The sequence below is a fragment of the Euwallacea fornicatus genome, chromosome 3 (genome assembly GCF_040115645.1).
Source record: "Euwallacea fornicatus isolate EFF26 chromosome 3, ASM4011564v1, whole genome shotgun sequence".
NCBI classification, from domain to species: domain Eukaryota; kingdom Metazoa; phylum Arthropoda; class Insecta; order Coleoptera; family Curculionidae; genus Euwallacea; species Euwallacea fornicatus.
This window is the reverse complement of record NC_089543.1, coordinates 6696101-6713372: the sequence shown is the minus strand read 5'-3', so window position 1 is coordinate 6713372 and position 17272 is coordinate 6696101. Positions and strand designations below refer to the sequence as shown.

Here is a 17272-nt window from a genome sequence, read left to right as displayed (position 1 = left end):
AGGCCGTTTTCATTGCACGATGTACGTTGCGTGTGCTTCAACGGAGGCACGTATTGTGTGCGCCCCACAAGTTTTCCTCGAAATTACTAGAGGTTTTTAACGAAATTCTATGTCCAAAAGCCGCAAATTTTAGTGCCCTGGAGAAATATAAAATATAGCACTTTTCGAAAGCTAATTTACCGCACGCAGAAACGCATTGAAGTTGACAGAGAAGTGGACGTTGCGGTTAGATATGACTTCGAGAGATTTATAGGAAAGCCCTCGGCCCTATAGCCCTGGAAAAGTTAATAGTAAGGGTGACGGAGTGGTCCGCATTTCTATATTTGCAGTTATGCAGAGGGAGTCTTGCCATGCTAGAGAGGTTAGAGAAATTCGAGGGTCCCCTTCCCCCTTCGCGGTGACGAATTTTAAAATATAATTTGCCCTCCGGGCTCAGTTTTTATCGTCTCCAAAGTGGGATTTTTATTTCAACATTTCCATACGGCTTAAGGATGACATGTACATTTCCGTGTGTAAATACGAGATCTTGTATTAATCAAGGAATAAAGGATGTTTAACACAAATCACCCAGAGGCTGCAATAGAAAACCCGACTTATTCAATTTAGAGCCTTTATAACAAGAGTGCGGGGAATGCTCCAAATAAAAGCCCATTTCGTATAGTTAGAAGTTCGCATGAGATGAGATCCTGCCACTCGAACATGCATTAACGGATGCTTCACAAGCCTCTCTGTGTATGCAGAGTTTCACGATGCTTTTCAGTAAGCTTTATAATGCATAACGTGTTACGAATGAAGGTAAGGTACCTCCAATACCGACTTGATAAGTAGTCAGTATTCAACTTTACTACTCATCTATTCATGAGACATCAAAATGTCTCATAGACAACACACAAAGGTCGCACCGCATAACTTTTTTTTTGTGTGCGTGTTTGAGAAAACCTTCAGGTTTGGGAAATTTATTGAGCGATCTGAGCGACCTTTGAAGCTCATCGATTCTGCGACCGGAGGACCTTTTTGTGGTCGAGCGTTATAGTACCCAAAATTGCGACTCGAGTGTCAGGGTCGCCGGGGTCTCCCCATCGGACCTCCGCTGATGGGGCTGCCCTGGTCCGACGTCCACTTCCGCCGTTGCCCCGGTCACCAGCGTAATTTCGAGACGTTTTTCCTAAAGTATTCGACGTACTTTCATCCCCAAGGCTTGCGTTTTGCCCTTTGGCACCTACGTTGCGGGGGCATTTATACGCTCCATATATTTTCGAGAGGGTTAATTCGGTTTTAAGTGCTGCTAGTGAGTGGCAAATAATTAAATAAAGAACAAATTGAGCCACACCGACTGTATACAAAAATTCAAGCTGATACCGAATGATTTATAGAGATAAATCCTCCAACACATTCCTAAGCGCCGAAACGGCATTATTTAAAACGCTGCACCCCCGACTCGTTTTAGAAAAGTGTATATTTTTTAGTGTGACTGGTTTAATTTGGAAAATGGACTAGCAAGTGATCCAGACTGGTCCATACGTGACATTTACCTCATCTAAAAGCTTTCCATTCGTATCCCATTGGCATTTTTTCGGGTGTCCGATACAAAGCGTTCCAAACAAATAAAATCCCCTTCTTTTTTTATGGGATTTGTTTCCTTAGGCGCATCAGTGTTTTGGGTAACCGGATACCGCAGTAATGCCTTTGATAGCTTAAGACGAGACAGAAATAAATATTAATCGCCCCGAAACGTTGCCCGACGTTTCGGTACGGTCTCACTTTATGGATTGCGGGGGTACCTTCGTACGAATTCGATCGCACCGTACAATATTAACGTCCTTCGGGGCCAACGAATTTTGGAGGACAAGCCGGTAATAGTTTAACCACACCTCTTTCGCTTGATCTTCATTGTTGTTGTGAAATAAAGGTCGAAACGGGGGCCCATAATTTCCGCCCGGAAATATTGCACATTTCCGGGCAGAAGTGAAGGAGTGACAAAAAAAATCACACCTGCGCGTTCGGGCGAAACTCCGCCCTCTTCAATTGCAGATCGCGAACCGATGAAGAGTGCGAAACGCGCTCGAGTTTGTCATCAAACCGTGGTCCTGTTCGAACGGGACGGCGGCGGGTGCCAATTCGCAAACGCCTAATTGTTAGGAATAATTGCACGTGAAGATCGCTCTTGATGTCCCCAAAACCCTCTCTTGGCGCGGCTTAACTTTATACATGTGCAGATACAATTCCCCCCCATCCTCCTCCTCCTCCTCCTCCCCCCAAATCCACCCGGAATTTTGCGTCAGCATAAGTTGGAACTGTTCTCGCATAAATTTATTCGAAACACGTGTCAACTATGCGAAAATATCGAATACCATTTTTTACGGAGGAAAGGGAGCACATTCATTTTGTAAACTCGACGCGTCTCCATAGTCATGGACACTTTGCTAATACTTTAAAATTGGAATTGCAAATCACCATATGAATTGTCCACGAAATTTCGTTGGTTCGGCGTGCGGGGTGCCGCGACGACCAGGACTTCGGGCGAAGAAGCGGGGTTGTCAGATCCGTATACCGGACGTCTCAAAAAAGTGTACGAATGCGCGCCGTCAGACTTGCGGTTCGGCCGCTTGCGGGAAATGATTGAAGAGCGTCACGCGGCTCGTTCATCAAGGGCAGTTCGCCTTCGTTCCTAACGGGATCCCACCGTCCACGTCGACGTACGTCATTAGGTGAGACGTTCCAGCCCGGGTAGGTGTTCGATTAGGAGCGATCGTAATTTCACGAAATTCCCATTCTCATTGGGTCATCGCTGTCACACCGGGGTTCATATTTTAGCCCGAGATAGAACGTATAAAGGCGCATTTTGGTTAGGCGCAACGGGGCAACGTTCACTAAAACGGTATATAAGATATGACGTGTGACGTGGGGTGTCGACGTAACTTTTGACGTATGGGTTTCAAGCTTTCGGCTATCGGGTCATAATATACGTCCATCCCTGCCCATCTATATCGAATTCGGCCGTTAGAGCTCTCTGGAGGAAACTACTCCACTTTATCTTGCAGTGTTTTATGTTGCGGCTTGACAGTAGATAAAAAATATTCCGATGACGGATAGCCGGGAATAGCCTGCGAGAGTGGTTTTTTATTTCTCGACTATCTCTTTAATAAACAGCTATTAGTTAGGTTTTCGGTTTTACCGAGGTTTACATAAGGGTGCGTTGAAATATCGCTCCGATAATTTATGTGATATCGTGACGGTAGACGATAGCTTCGAATGGTTTTTTTATTATTATTTTTTTAAGTGCCCTAGGGCCTATAAATCATCGTTTTCAGCTCGTCCTTGCCGTGCGCGGATCGCTGATACTCAAAGTCGTTTTCGTTGCTCTTGCTCTTCCGGACGCGCTAGCTATTCTTGACTACCCCCCCGCCCACCCACCCCGGCGGTTCAATGGTTCCCGTTAAAGTCGCATCTACCGAACTCCCACGCTACACATTCGTCGAAAATTCGCGTTGGGAGTGATGATCGCTCGTTAATTGGGGACTTTCTGCGCTGCAAAAGTGGCTGTTCCTCCAATTAAGCGTGCACCTCCCTTTAAACGTTGCGTCCTCGGAGCGCCATATTTGATTTATAAAAAAAAAACACACACACACACACGCACAATCGTGACGTGGTGACAAAATCGCAGAGATCGTTTCGCGAGATCGTCCAGATCCCCAGTTGCGTCGTCGTCCCCGGGACACCCTGTACGCCGTTCTTTGCAACAATCGCACGAAGGCTCCTCGCGTTGTAAACGACGCAACTTAGGGCAATTTGTTGCCGGCTCCCCCCCTTTCCCACACCATCCATACACGTAGAGGCAAATAAATTCCCAAACAATTAAAGAAAGCGTTACGTATCGATATCGTAGACAAAATCATGATGCCAGAAGAAATAAGATCCGAGAGGCATTCAATCAGGGTGCTCCCCAGGGCTTCCGAAAATTAAGTAACCTTGGCTGTTGGGCGATGTGTAATTAGAATTACTATTTTCTGGGGTAGGAATATCACGGACGGTCTTTAGGGAATTTTAAAACCCCTGTCGCAATGATGATCTTATTTGATTTCCGTCGAGAGCGTTCATTCCCGTGGTTTTTGACCCAATCAAACGCGGAAATTTACTTTCAGCAGTGACCGACGCGTTAATGGCGCTTTGAAAAACTCTCTTTGCTAATTACATCGATCCGTGTTTCCGCAATTATTCTAATCGTTTTGCGGATCGCCTTTACCGTGGAAACCGAACACATGCCCGGATTGGGAAACGAAATAGTTTGGTGCGAGAGGACGGCACCGCAGAGACGTCCTACATCTGCTGTCTCCAAGGCACCGAAACGCAGTGGAAAAAAAAAACCGATGGTTTTTTCTAATGACAAATGGCCTAGGGTAGTCACTACCGGCTCGGAGGAATTTAAAAATAGTCGGAACGGCATAAAATTTAAAATATACCCTCCTGCTTTCCGCAGCCCCGTCCCTCCTGCCTTCAATTATAATTACAAGAAACAACGAATGTCTTAATCGCCATCAGAAAGAAATTAAAACAGTTAGAAAGTCATAAAGGAAAAGTTATTGTTCTGCTTTAGACCAAGGTATGTTTTTTATTACAGCGAATTTACATTTTAATTGCGAATTTAAGCTGATTTTTGCGCTTATTAATATGGATTTCTAATTACGATTAGCGCAATTGAGTTATGTACTTAACCGTAAAATTAGACACGTTTAGTGCAACGTGAAAGGCGACGGAGGCCGCACGACCGAAACGTTTTCAAGATGGCGACGGCCCCGCTCCTGCCGGAACTCCTCGCTCTCGCGTCAAACTTGGCTCAGTTTGACGCGCGTCGAAATTACTGACAGCTTCGACATGTGACAAAGTCGACATTGACACATTCGTTTGGGGTGGTTGAGATTTGCTAGGTGGTGACGTTTACACCGCAACACTTTTTGCAATTGCAGCGTGGCCGTTTGTCCGAAACGAACTTGGCCAGAACGAGCGCAAACTTGGCGTTGTCTTGATCTCGGTCGAAAGCGACTGCCGTTATATTAAGGCGACATATTTACAGTTTTATTGAGAGCCTGTCTATCCCCGCGGCTTAAAATACGACTTGAGGCGAACATAAAACCTCCCAAATCTCATTTTTGGAGGGTGATTTTATAAAGTAAGTGATTCGAAACGAATACAGTTTTCTAGAAGTAGAAGCTAGGGGTTCTAAATAGCCGCATTTTCCTGCAAAATCCTATTATTTTATATACTACAATATGCGGAGTAGCAAGATATTATATATAAAGTTCCAGGTCTTTATTCGAATTTTATTCGTTCGGTTTTTCTGGAGTTTGTACTGGCTACCGATACTGCGGATGCGGGCCAAAACCGGACATTTATTAGCTTTTATACGACTGATTGATTCTACATCATTATTGCCTAGTGAGCCTCAAACCAAAGGGAGTCTAGCCTAGCTTAATACCGTTTCGCTTAATACCGAATGTGTAAAATTTATGTGACAGGGAGATTTTCGCAGTGATCATTTCAACCCTTTTTAGAGTTAAAGGCGTATTACACGATTTATTTGTTGGATCAAATTTGCAAACTGGTCTTGAATTGGGACAGCGTAATTTATGGGGCAATATTTCATAGACGAGTGCGTAAATATGCTTGTTCTGCTTAAGACTACATAATCCTGCTGTACATCCGTTTGACAGTGTATATTTTATGTCCTATTTTTAAGACTCAAAGAGTAGGTTATATTATTTTTGGGATTACGGCACTCAGACGTGGATAAAAAGTTTCATCTGGATTAATCTTCAAAACGATTCGTTGATGCGTTCGACGGGAATAAATAAATATTTAACGGCCGTTGGTTTAGGCGCTTAGGGCCGCGGGATTGGCTTTCTGCTTCTCCCGATTTTACCCCGCTGAATTTTTACTCGCGAGGTGTCCAGGGCCCGGCGCCGAAGTCGACCGGGGGTTTCGTCAAAATAAAAAAAAAAAAAATTAAAAACTCCCGCACGTATTGGAAAAACCGCGGGCGCGGCGATCCGGCGTTCGCCGAACGTTCGAACGGACGTTTGGGCGAGCGTCGCGAGCGCCCCCGACGGTTGTCGTTACATTCCGTACGCCAAATACCTTGTAAGGCTTCGACACCTGCCCCTTTCGGCGGCTTGAGTTCGAATGACTTTGAAAATAACCGCTCAATACACTTTATCAAAGCAACAGCCCGGAAAGGAGGCATAAAACATCATCATCTTTGCAAATTCGCCATATATAAATTAAAAAGGGGAATGCCGAACTGGGGGCAGTGACTACAAGCACTCCAAAGAAATTAAGCGCACATTATTGAGGAACAAGAATAAGAGATGAGATGTTTGTTGTTTGGTTTTGCGGTCTATTAGACGGCAAATCAGCGAGAAGAAAGGACTTTTCATTTAGGCCTGCGCCACATAATATAAGATCAAACGAGCTCATGGGCCTTTGCCATTCAAAAGCAAAACCTTTTGATGCTGGGAGAGTCATGCATCGTTCAAATTAATCACATGGGTGCTTTTCATACCGAGATTGCTTCGTTTTTAAAACAAAAAGCCGAATAAGTTTTTCTTTCAGCAGTGATACGTGTTATTGAGGCTTTCCACTCTGTTAAAAACCCCATGTATGGATTTTTTCTTTCGAATAAATAAACAACAAACGTCCCGGAAGGTCGCGGCGCGAAGGAACTGCCGGACCGACCGGAACAACATCGCAGCGTCTCGTGAGAGCATTGTTGCGGCCGCCGGGCGGCCGCCTCCAGCCGTAGCGGTACTCCGGTGGCGACGCAAAAGAAAAACTAATTATCCTGTTAAGTCCGCGTAATCCGTAAGTTTTTGGGGGCCCCTCTCGCCAGAAAAGCAGTCTATACGTAAGAATTTCCCGAAAAGGAAATTTTCATATCTAAATCGTGAATCTTTAAATGGCATCAAGCTGTTCGGTTGATCCGATAACCCCTATTCCATGCGAACCCATTTGTTTGCGGGCAAGCGATAACAAAAATCTGCATATCAGATATTTCGAGGAGCGGCTGCAGGACTCAGAACTAAGTTCCAATGTAGAGATGTAAAATCCCCGGTTATTCTGCGGCTTAAGGTATCTTATTCGGCGTTTTAGGAATTCGGGCCCTTTTTGCTCTTCTTTTGGCTGAACCAATGAATTTATAGGTTATTTCACGTTGCTCATTAGATTTATGGTGGCGAAAACGCACGGAAATATCTGGGAGTAAGGATAAAGGAAAATAATCGAATTAGAGGGAATTGAACGTACTCAGAACGGGATTAAAAATTGGAGCGACGCCCTGCGCCGTGCGCGGACACCGCGACGGGTGACGTGCAACACAATTTGTAATTTTTTGAGCTGAAATGCGGTGCGTGTAATTTAATTCAATAGTTTGTGCCTCTGCGGGCACCGAGCTCCCCTTGCCGAATCAAAAAATGTAGACACCCAATAAATAACACGATATTTGACACGCATACCATTTTGTCCTATAGATTTAGCTGTCAATCACCTCCCCGCTCACTCGCAGGAATAATTTGAATACGTACAAATGTAGAATAAAATCAAATACATCGTGAGAATCGTATACGCAACGATATTTTTATCTAAGGTTTCCATTTCGCCTGGTCGGATATTACTTAGATATTTTAATTTCCATACGATTAACTCTCCATCTGATTTGGACCATCAAAAATGTCGCTCCCACAAAGCGCTTAGAAACCATCAGCAAAAGCTCTTTATCGTCGCGGATTTGAAATTTCGAGTGTATCTCTCTATTGTTGAGTATTACGTTCGTTCTAGGGGTATGGATGGGGGTAATGAAATGGTTATTTACATCTCGAAATAAATCGTATTAGTTTCGTCCCTTTATTCGTCGGTCCACCAGTCGCGAGTGGTATCGTTCGAGAACCAGGAGCGACATCCTCCGCACGAAATCAACGCGCCCAATTAAGGAATCGAGTCCGAACTATTTAAATCAAAAAACAGACATTTTTTTTTTGCTTTTCGAAAAAACCCATTGACATATTAACTAAACGAAGGGGGTGTGTAAGGATGATCGCAGGGGTCCGGATTAAATAAATATGAAGTCGTTGTCGCCGATGCGGCTGGCTATGCCAACATCACGTCTCCTGAGACCAATCCATCCTGGTCTCAGGAGATGGAAACCCAAATCAATTACACCCCAAGTAATTAGAATATGCATCCGTCGCACACCCCCTTTAGCCCCTGCCCCCTGCTCTCATCTGTGCCGCGGTGTCCTGTGTCTCATTCTAATAATTTAGATTAGCGGCGAAGACCGCTTTTCTTTCTTTCTTTTTTTTTTTTTTTTGGTGAAACGTTTTTTAGGTTGCTTAGTGGATTGCTTTAACAAAAAAAAAACACTTTCGGAAGTTCCCCCGGTAGTGCGCTAATTACATTTCGTTTGCGTTAACATAACGTATCCGTTTACGTATTGTTGATAACTGCGCGAGACTAAATTACGATGATCCTTGGCCGATATGCGGGATAATCCATTTAAGAAAGTGACTGCAGTGCCCCGCTTGGCTGAATCGATCAAGCTCAAGTCGACACGTATAAAATATTAACTCGAGCAGATTCGTGGTCAAGCCCCAACTCCGGCAAAAATTCCCGCAAATTCTAATTTTCTAAGAAAACATCGTCAATCTATTTGAAATCCTCCTGAGCAAACTCCGAGCTGAAAGAAGTATACGAATAAATTTGAACTAACCGCCGGTTTCCACACTAAATTAGTCAAGTTAATCCGAGTTAATATAAAATTTCCACGCGCATTTCTTTTTACAGTTTTTTTTAAATTTTTATGAGAAAACTTCTTAGTCAAAAAACTTAAACTGACAAAGAGCGAAATGATCCAAAGTTTGCCGCAAGGAAAATGAGAGAGGAGGAGAGTGAGCTGTTTCAGACTCGACTAATCTTTTTCAAGAAAGTGGAGCACCCTCGAGTCACCCCTTCACCATGGGCGATCGTGGCACTGCACTGAGCACTGGTGGCGCAACGGGCGGAGCTGGTAGTGCTCGCCGACGTACGCTCGGCCGCCACGGAAGGCCGGTTTTTCGCAAGGGCATAATTAAATTTTTTAGAAAATTCGTGAAAAAATTGAAATAATGCGGAAAAATATGCGCTTCGGAGCGTTTGCACTGCTGCAGTTTAAAACTGGCGTCTTTAAGGTTCACAATACGCTTCAACTCGAATGGGCGATTGATAACCAATTAATTAACCATGAATTAATTAAACAATATATTAACGCGCCTGTATTGTTCCAAAACAAATTTCCTAATGGCTTTTTTACATTCATTAAAACGGAGCAGATGAAAAGCGTTTCTTACTTTCGGATGAAAAAAGACGAATGTGCCTCCATCTAGTCAATTTCTCCGTATCGAGCTCATTTCAATTTCCTCGATATTGAGTAATCTGTATTCGCGCGCCGTATTGATTAGAGAGAAAAGGTCGGATTGGCCCGCCCCCTGACAGGTGTCGCTAGAGACGTGTCGACTGCAGGTGTTCGTCTCGCGACAAAAAGAATTTCGGACGTGTACAGCGTGGTCCAAATTATTCTTAGGTTCTTAGGATTTCCAAGAGGTGCGGACACGGTTTAGGTGAGAAAGAACGCTTCGCTCACTAGTTCTCGAACCAAGTCAGCAACGGTTTTAAGACGTTGCGAGGGTCACAACCGTTGAGATCGAATTTCAATAATTAAAAGTATGATTTGAAAAATTCTATATTTCGTTAGAATAAATAATCAATACATCCTACGCTTATGGGAATTCATTTGATAAAAAATCTGCATTGCTAACTTCTACCAACAGTTTTTTGTAAGAATTTTATATATCAGAATAAAATCTGAAATTAAATCATAAAAACAACGTACCGCTAATACAAATTGAATAGACATCAATTATATTCGTTCACTATTAGTACAGTCCCGTCCGTTGGTTACAGTAGAAGCCTTTTAACAGCACGTGTAAAATAATATTATAGTACAAAAATTTTAATCTTGAATTCATAATGGCAATATTCATATAGGTATGTATGTACTCCTACTCCTGCATAAGCACTAATACAACTTTAAAATGAACCGTGAAAACATAGATCAGTTAAGTTTAACTGGAAATATAACTAAACATAATCTATCTCTTGTTAATGAGCACAACTATCGTAGCTCTTATTTTCCCTAATTTGTTACAAAATACTATGTATATACAGAAATTCTATAATATACATTTATGAATATATTCAAGAATGAAATAAATATAGCTCTTTTTACATACTTAACTCTCTAGGTTGAACTTGCGACGCAAGTTCGCTTATTTACACAGGAATCCGCGTTACGTCGAAGAACGTATTTGCAAAATTTCGTGTTGATACTCGTTTTCAAAACAAACAGTTATTGTGGTTGCAAATAAGTTGCACGTTTCCAATTCGGTTTACAACTAAAAACTAAAATTAATAACTTAGTAACTTACGAAGATAAACACTAATCAACTTAATACAAGACTGGAATAATAATTGCGTACACAAATTTTACGATAAAACTATTCACTGAATATGGCATGTTCAGTGAATAATTTTATTAAATAATAATTTCTGCCAAAATCGCAGATCCCTACCACGTAGGAATGGGGCCAATACAGTTTGAAACACTATACAAATTAATCAGCGATAGGTTTTAATAATAACTACAAACATTAAAAAGCATCAATTAATACTGCAAAAGGAACTTAAATCACTATAAAGTAACATCGTAAATGGCTCTCCCCAATCTACTACTTTTTGGCAAATTTTAAAGGTAAATAAAGCTTATGAAATTTAATTACTAGTCACCACAACAGACTCAAATTAATAGTAAATTTGCAGATATCACAGAATGATTTTTTTTAATTCCTACCAACGATACTGAATAATAAATAATTAAGGAAAAAGTACCTTGAAATATCGTTTGTTGGCATGTATTTTCACAAGCCGATAAGGAAACATGAAATTTGCCAAGAAAAACTGCTTTGTTAGGCTATCGTACATTAGATAGATGGATCTTTTATTGATGTTGTAACAAAAATTTGTTATACACAAGTCACAGAGAATTTCATTATTAAAGGCAGATGTGACAGACAACCGCAGCGGCCTTGCTAAGAGAATTGTTTGAAGACCAAATCAAATTTTAATCCATTTGCGTCGATGGCTCACCGAATCGACGATAAGTCAAAACAACTTAGGTGCTATAACATCGTAGGTTTATATATCTCTGCTCGTTGGTGATGTCATAAAGGTCCACTCATACCTTTCACTAACACCACCAAATTACTGCTTTCGCAAAATTAATCCGTCTTCACCGCTACACTAGATTAGAGACGAAAGCGTACAGTTATTAGCCTAATATTAATTTCTACTTACTGATATTTTTTATTTGAATATTAAGGACTTAAAAACAAAGTATGCGAAAATAACCAATAAGAGAGCAAAGCAAGGAGTTTTACAGGATATTAGTCATAAAATATTATAACCAAAACCTTAGCATGAATCACGCAGTAAACGGTTATCATTGAAATGGTCTTTCAAGGACAAAAATAAGTAAAACATTTGCAATATGGAGCACGACACCTCATAACAGCCCGATTTATATGGCCCCCACATAAGAAACGTAGAAACCAACCTTGCTACATACCCTTACGATCACTATTCTGTCAAGTCGACAGTTCGCCACCATTTTGTCAGGTCAATCTCTTATCGATTCGGCCGGAGACGTAATTGTCCGCCCAAGGCAGTCCCTTATAGAGGACCAGAGATTTGGAGACAATATTTCCCCTCTATGGTGCACGTCGTATATTATCTTCTTTTCTTTTTCTGCGCCAAATGTTTTTTTTTCGTGTTTCATTTAATATATAAATGAAAATAGAAAAATACAGACTGGTAAAAAAAAATTGTTCAAAAATAGTATAAAAAAAACGTTAAATGCGTGGAAATATAAAAAGGCTCTCACGTAATTTATTGTCGAACATGATAACGTGCACATAATATAATAATTTGAAATTGTGAAAAAGCCTTCCAACGTATTCCAATATAAATTGAAGATTGCGAAACCTTGCTCCGACCGAAAATACACTTCCTGCATTTCCGATCGTTGCAATATCTAATTCGATGCCAAATTCAACCCAAATTTCATGTCCTTATCATCTTACAACAATAATATCGCGTTCCATCCAATATTCTACTTAAACTTAAAAACAAATTTCATAAATGATAAATTCGCACTTAGCTAAGTGTCGAACGTGCTAAAACCAGAAAATTACAAATTATACTTCCAAATACCTAATCTTGGATGAACCTAATTATACTAGTCATACGTTGGGAAGAACGACCAAAATATCAATTTACAGTATGTGAGATAGGCTGAATAAGAATGGCCGAAAACATTCTCTTAGACTGTTTTGGCTGTTCATACTCGGCCCGTGTTCTTAATACTATATTTGTGGATCACATTTGGTCATTGACGTAAGTATGTCTCCTAGAATGTCGTTTGATGGTGGTGGAGGTAACTGTTTGAGTTTTAACTTAACAGGCTTTTTCACGGGACTGCTCTCATTACCCGAATGTTGATCCAACTTTGCAGGTGAGTCGAGCACGGAATTTGAGCTATTGCTCTTCAGTGAAGGCGAATCGGAATGATGAGATGCAATTGTGGTCGTCGAAACATCTGTCGCTGAACCGGAGGATTGTACATGGATCTTTGCACTGTCTTTATTTTCACTGACAGTACTGTTGTTACTTTTGCTGTGCTTCTTTTCGCTTGTGTATTTCTCTTTATCCGAGTAATTACTGTGTTTTCCTTTCTTATCTTTATGGGAGTTTTCACTTCGATGTCTGTGTTTTCCCCTACTCCTACTACGTCCTTTATACCTGTCCCGATCTCGATGCCTATGCTCCTTCTTGTCTCTACTTTTATCTCTTTCCTTTGACCCGGCCCTTTCCTTTTCCTTAGCCGACTTCTCATCGCTACTACTACTGGACTTAAGCTTACTTTTTTCTTTGTTGTGGTACCCCTTTTCCTTTTCCCCCATTCTTATTTTCAGTTTTTCAAAATTGATCTGTTTTACTTTCTCCACGCCAGGAAGTTTCACATCAAAATTGTTTGGTTTTGACGATATTTCTTTGTGATTATTCGTAACAGCCTTGCAGTTGTTTGCGGCGTTTTCTTTGCTCTCTATCATTTCGAAGTTGTAGTATTGTTTTAACCGGACGTGCCACGCTGAAATGGAATGAATTTTTCATTACATTGTGAAATACGGAATGTTCTACATTTGTAGAATTAGATCAAGATGAAAATTCACTTTCTTCGGCTCTGACGAAAAAAAAATGGCTGTACGACTCATTTTTATTCTCAATTGCCTTATTTTACTCTTTTAATTCAATTACAGTTTATTGATTGATTTGAAACAAAAAGTTATATGATAAAGTTTAATTCTACTTTTTTAATAGATTGATAAAAATCTAAATAATCTTGTAGCAGTAAATTCTACTTACCAATACTAGTTACTCCACTAACCGTCCGAAATTGGTGAATAATATTACGTGGCAAGAAGTAAATGTCATTATCATATAAGTTTACCCTAGCGTATTCAATGCCCTCCCTTCGTAACTGGTTCAATTTCGCATCCTCAATCCATTGCACACACTAAGACAAAAATAGCGAATCCACAAGGAGAACAAATACAGAATAAATACAAATATTTCATTAGTTATAACAAAGTAAACGTTAAATAAATTTAATAATTAAATTTCAAGATTCAGTTTCATCGGGTTTTCCTACATACCTGTGAGATGGGTGGCTCATGTAAATCCAACTGAAGTTTCTCCGCCAATACATCAAAATATTTGGCTGAAAAGGCAACTACGTCTTTTGTTATCCTATTTATAGTCCCTTCTTTTCTTCCCCCATGAATTGCTTTTAGAATTCCGACTGCCGCAGTAGTTTTTCTATCGAGACCTGCTCCAACATGATCTGCATGTGCTCTCGTTCTATCTTCAAACAAATGTTCTCTTGCTTCGGATAACCTGGGTAAATACTGTAGGTTTCGCAACTCGTTAATACCCGTTCTAAAATTGCGTAAACTGGTAGGATACCGAGAAAATTTGTTGGCAACTAATTCATACCGTCTTCTTTTATTTGCAGTTTTGCAGTCGGCAGTTGGAACTAGCTGCTCTCCAGGTCTGGCCCAAATTATCGGACCATCGTTACTTTCTGTTGGCCTCATTTGGTCTAGTATGGACAACGACCCCCAGGGCATCGTCTAAAAACGATCATTAATGACATTTTTCAGTTAAACGTTCTGACAATACATAAGACATCAATTGGCTTATAAAACGTCCTTTCGGCGAAGTAGACAATTTACATTTTTTGCAGTAATTTTTCTTTACACTCAAAAATACATTTCCCCATAAGTATTTTTATGAATGACCAATATTTACCATGTTAAGGAACTGATTTTCTTCCAAAAGATCCAAAATATCTTGAAAATAACCACCCACTTCCTCATGGGCAGTCCCAACAATACTAATTTGATGAAGTGGTCCAAATCGCACAGTTCCCGCTTCGTAATGCTGGCAAACATTTCCATAGTACGACGATAAAGTTGTTGTTTCAATATCTGAGCTTTTACTCAAAAGACCATTTTTGACTGTTAAGTTCGGGTAAGTTTCAGCCATATATTCCAATATATCTGGTAGGTAAGTAGCTGCACCATGAATCACCGCAATCACAAATCTTGCATGACCATTTTTGTCCTCCTCAAATGCTAATTTGAACCATTCCCGGGCCATTTCCTTTATTTCGCTTGAACTCAAATGTTTAATTTCATCCTGGTACATTCGCAGAATTCCTGCCCCGCCATTTGTATGCGTTTCTAAGTGAAAATACTTTCTATATCTCAGTGACGTCTGCAATAGATTGGAAGAATCAAATTAATATATGGACATTGATTATACTGTGTGTGTCTCGAAAATAACAGCATAATATAAAACTATCAATTTTGCCAGCAGTATATTGTTTTTACTACTTACATCTTCAGGAGTAAAGCTGTAGTTTCCATTAGTAAGTAATCTTGCCATGGATTCATGATGCCGTGAACTTGAACGACTATAATGTTTCCTACTACTATCCTTACTTTTTGAATCATGCCTTCGGCTACAACTACTACTACTACTGCTATGCCTTCGATGATTTGAGTCTTTGGATTTTGAGGACTTTGAGTCACTCCTGGAATTATTTTTGTACTCTGAAAAGTCAATTTTTCTCGGTTTAATTTCACTATTATCCACTTCATCAAAATGAGACCTTTTATTATTCTGATTGGAAGTTTCTATTAAGTCAACTGAATTAGTTCTACACTTCCTTGGTGATCCTGTTACTTCTGATGATGCAGATTCTGTTGAGCTAGATATGTGAGTCACCATATGTTTATTAGATTGGTCTTCAATTGCTTTCAAAAGCTCAACCCCTTTCTTGCCCTCAAGCAGTTCTTGATCTAGGTTTTCTATGAACATCGAACAGGTCTTTCTCTTTTTGATGGGTGGGGCAAGAGCAAAATCTTCTGACATCTGAATGTTATTTTCAATTTTTGTGATGATTTGGGCATGAGGTTTTTCAGTTTCAATGATGGAATCGGTTTCCATTTTACATTGAACGTTTATAGTATTATTATTTGTAGTATTAGGAATTAGCACTTCTGAATCAACTGTACAAATTGTATCACAGCCATTATTTGGTACTGAAGTAGAAAGTAAGGCATTTGAACTTTCTGATAACATCAGTGTTTCAAAGGGATGATCACTTGATCCTTCCAGTTTTATATTTGACATGTTGGACACTTCTTCAGCACTGCTCGGCACTTTCTCACAGGTAAATTGATTGCTTTCCATTGGCTCATTTTGTACTTTATCAATTTCAGTACTAGAGCTATCACAATCAGCATTTGTAAAAAGTGCATTTTGCGCGATCTTCACCGCCCTATCATCAACTGTCATCTCATCTTCTGGTATCCTACTCTCAACAGCTGCATGTTCTATCACCTCATGTTTTATCATATTTGCTGTAAACACTTGCTCATTGGGAGTAATTTTATGGACCTGAATTGAGTCAGGTCTTGAAATGACAGGAGGTGTTTTGGGAACTTCAAAACTAAAAGAATGATTGTGTTCATCTTGATAATTAAACACCACTTCTTTGTCAAAAGCTTCCAAAGAATTTTGTCCATTGCTCAAAGAAACCACTTCTTTGAATGAAGGATTTTCTGTAACATAATGAAAAGACTGAAATAGTAAATAACAATGTAGTACTTACTGAATATAATATATACAGATATACAATGCCACAGTAGAGTTTTGCAGAAATTTCATAAAAAATAATAGATTTATATAGATCCATATTTTATAGATTTTATTATATTTATTCTATATACAAGGTAGTTCAAATTCAAGGTCTAGAGCAGTTCAAATTTGAGGTTCACCATTGAAATCTCAATCCATAAAATATAAGATCAGTTAAATTGTGTCAAAGTTGTGCAATGAGAAACTTAACTAAATGTCTTTTTTAAAATTAGAACATTCCTAGTGGTTTTAGGAGCATCAAGGAAAAAAGGGGGAATGAATGAAACTGTGTTTTCTAGGCTCATTTCACAAAATCTGCTTTAAATTGGCTTGTTTTCCTGTTGCTAGTTCTAATTTAAATATTTCTAACCTTTTTTTTGGCACTTATTGGACCTCTTAAAGATTAGCCTAAATAAAAATATTTTGAGTTTGAAACACTGAATATATGCAAATTTCAGAGCTGACATGGAGCATTAAAAAGGTGATGAAGTTAGCAGGAGTAGTTTCTTAAAATGGCCTATTTATGTTACAAGTAAGTAATGTTGTAGAGAGCACATATATATCGTTATCAGGGCATTACTATACAATACATATAATAAATGATATTTACGGGTACTGCCAGTTCTGGCTCCATTAGGTAAGTCAGGTTCTTGGTCAGGTTCAACATGAAACTCTTTTCTTTGATTGCAGTTACATGCAGAAACAACTAAGTCACACATTGAACAATTCTCTTCACTTGCATATTCAGTCACTTTGGTTAAAAGGCCCATGTTTTCATCCTCCCCAGGTGCCTCATCCGCAGACGCCATAATTCGAACTAGGAAAGCCCGGGACACTGGAGAATACACCTTTAAGGCATGGTAAATCACAT

The 17272-nt window shown here is 39.9% G+C and overlaps 1 protein-coding gene and 1 long non-coding RNA gene across 2 annotated transcripts; one reads left to right on the top strand and one right to left on the bottom strand.

Moving 5' to 3' along the window:
• Positions 1–9747: 9747 nt before the first annotated feature.
• Positions 9748–17210, bottom strand: LOC136350690 (lysine-specific demethylase RSBN1L). Its single transcript, XM_066302670.1, has 7 exons — positions 17012–17210; positions 15097–16325; positions 14506–14973; positions 14191–14327; positions 13851–14133; positions 13561–13711; positions 9748–13285 (listed from the first exon to the last, which is right to left on the bottom strand). Exons 1-7 carry the CDS (start codon positions 17208–17210, stop codon positions 12501–12503), a joined length of 3252 nt encoding a protein of 1083 aa, XP_066158767.1. The 3' UTR covers positions 9748–12500.
• Positions 9971–14435, top strand: LOC136350693 (uncharacterized). Its single transcript, XR_010734189.1, has 3 exons — positions 9971–10068; positions 13822–14151; positions 14210–14435. It is a non-coding gene; the product is annotated as an uncharacterized lncRNA (long non-coding RNA).
• Positions 17211–17272: the final 62 nt, after the last annotated feature.

Bases quoted from the DNA above. Each gene is read 5' to 3' on its own strand.
- LOC136350690 (XM_066302670.1), bottom strand. From the start codon at position 17,210: ATGGCGTCTGCGGATGAGGCACCTGGGGAGGATGAAAACATGGGCCTT. The intron at 14,328-14,505 runs GTAAATATTGGT...GATCGTTTTTAG, and splicing joins AAAATCAGTTCCTTAACATG to ACGATGCCCTGGGGGTCGTT. The intron at 13,712-13,850 runs GTATGTAGGAAA...TTTTTGTCTTAG, and splicing joins ATGAGCCACCCATCTCACAG to TGTGTGCAATGGATTGAGGA.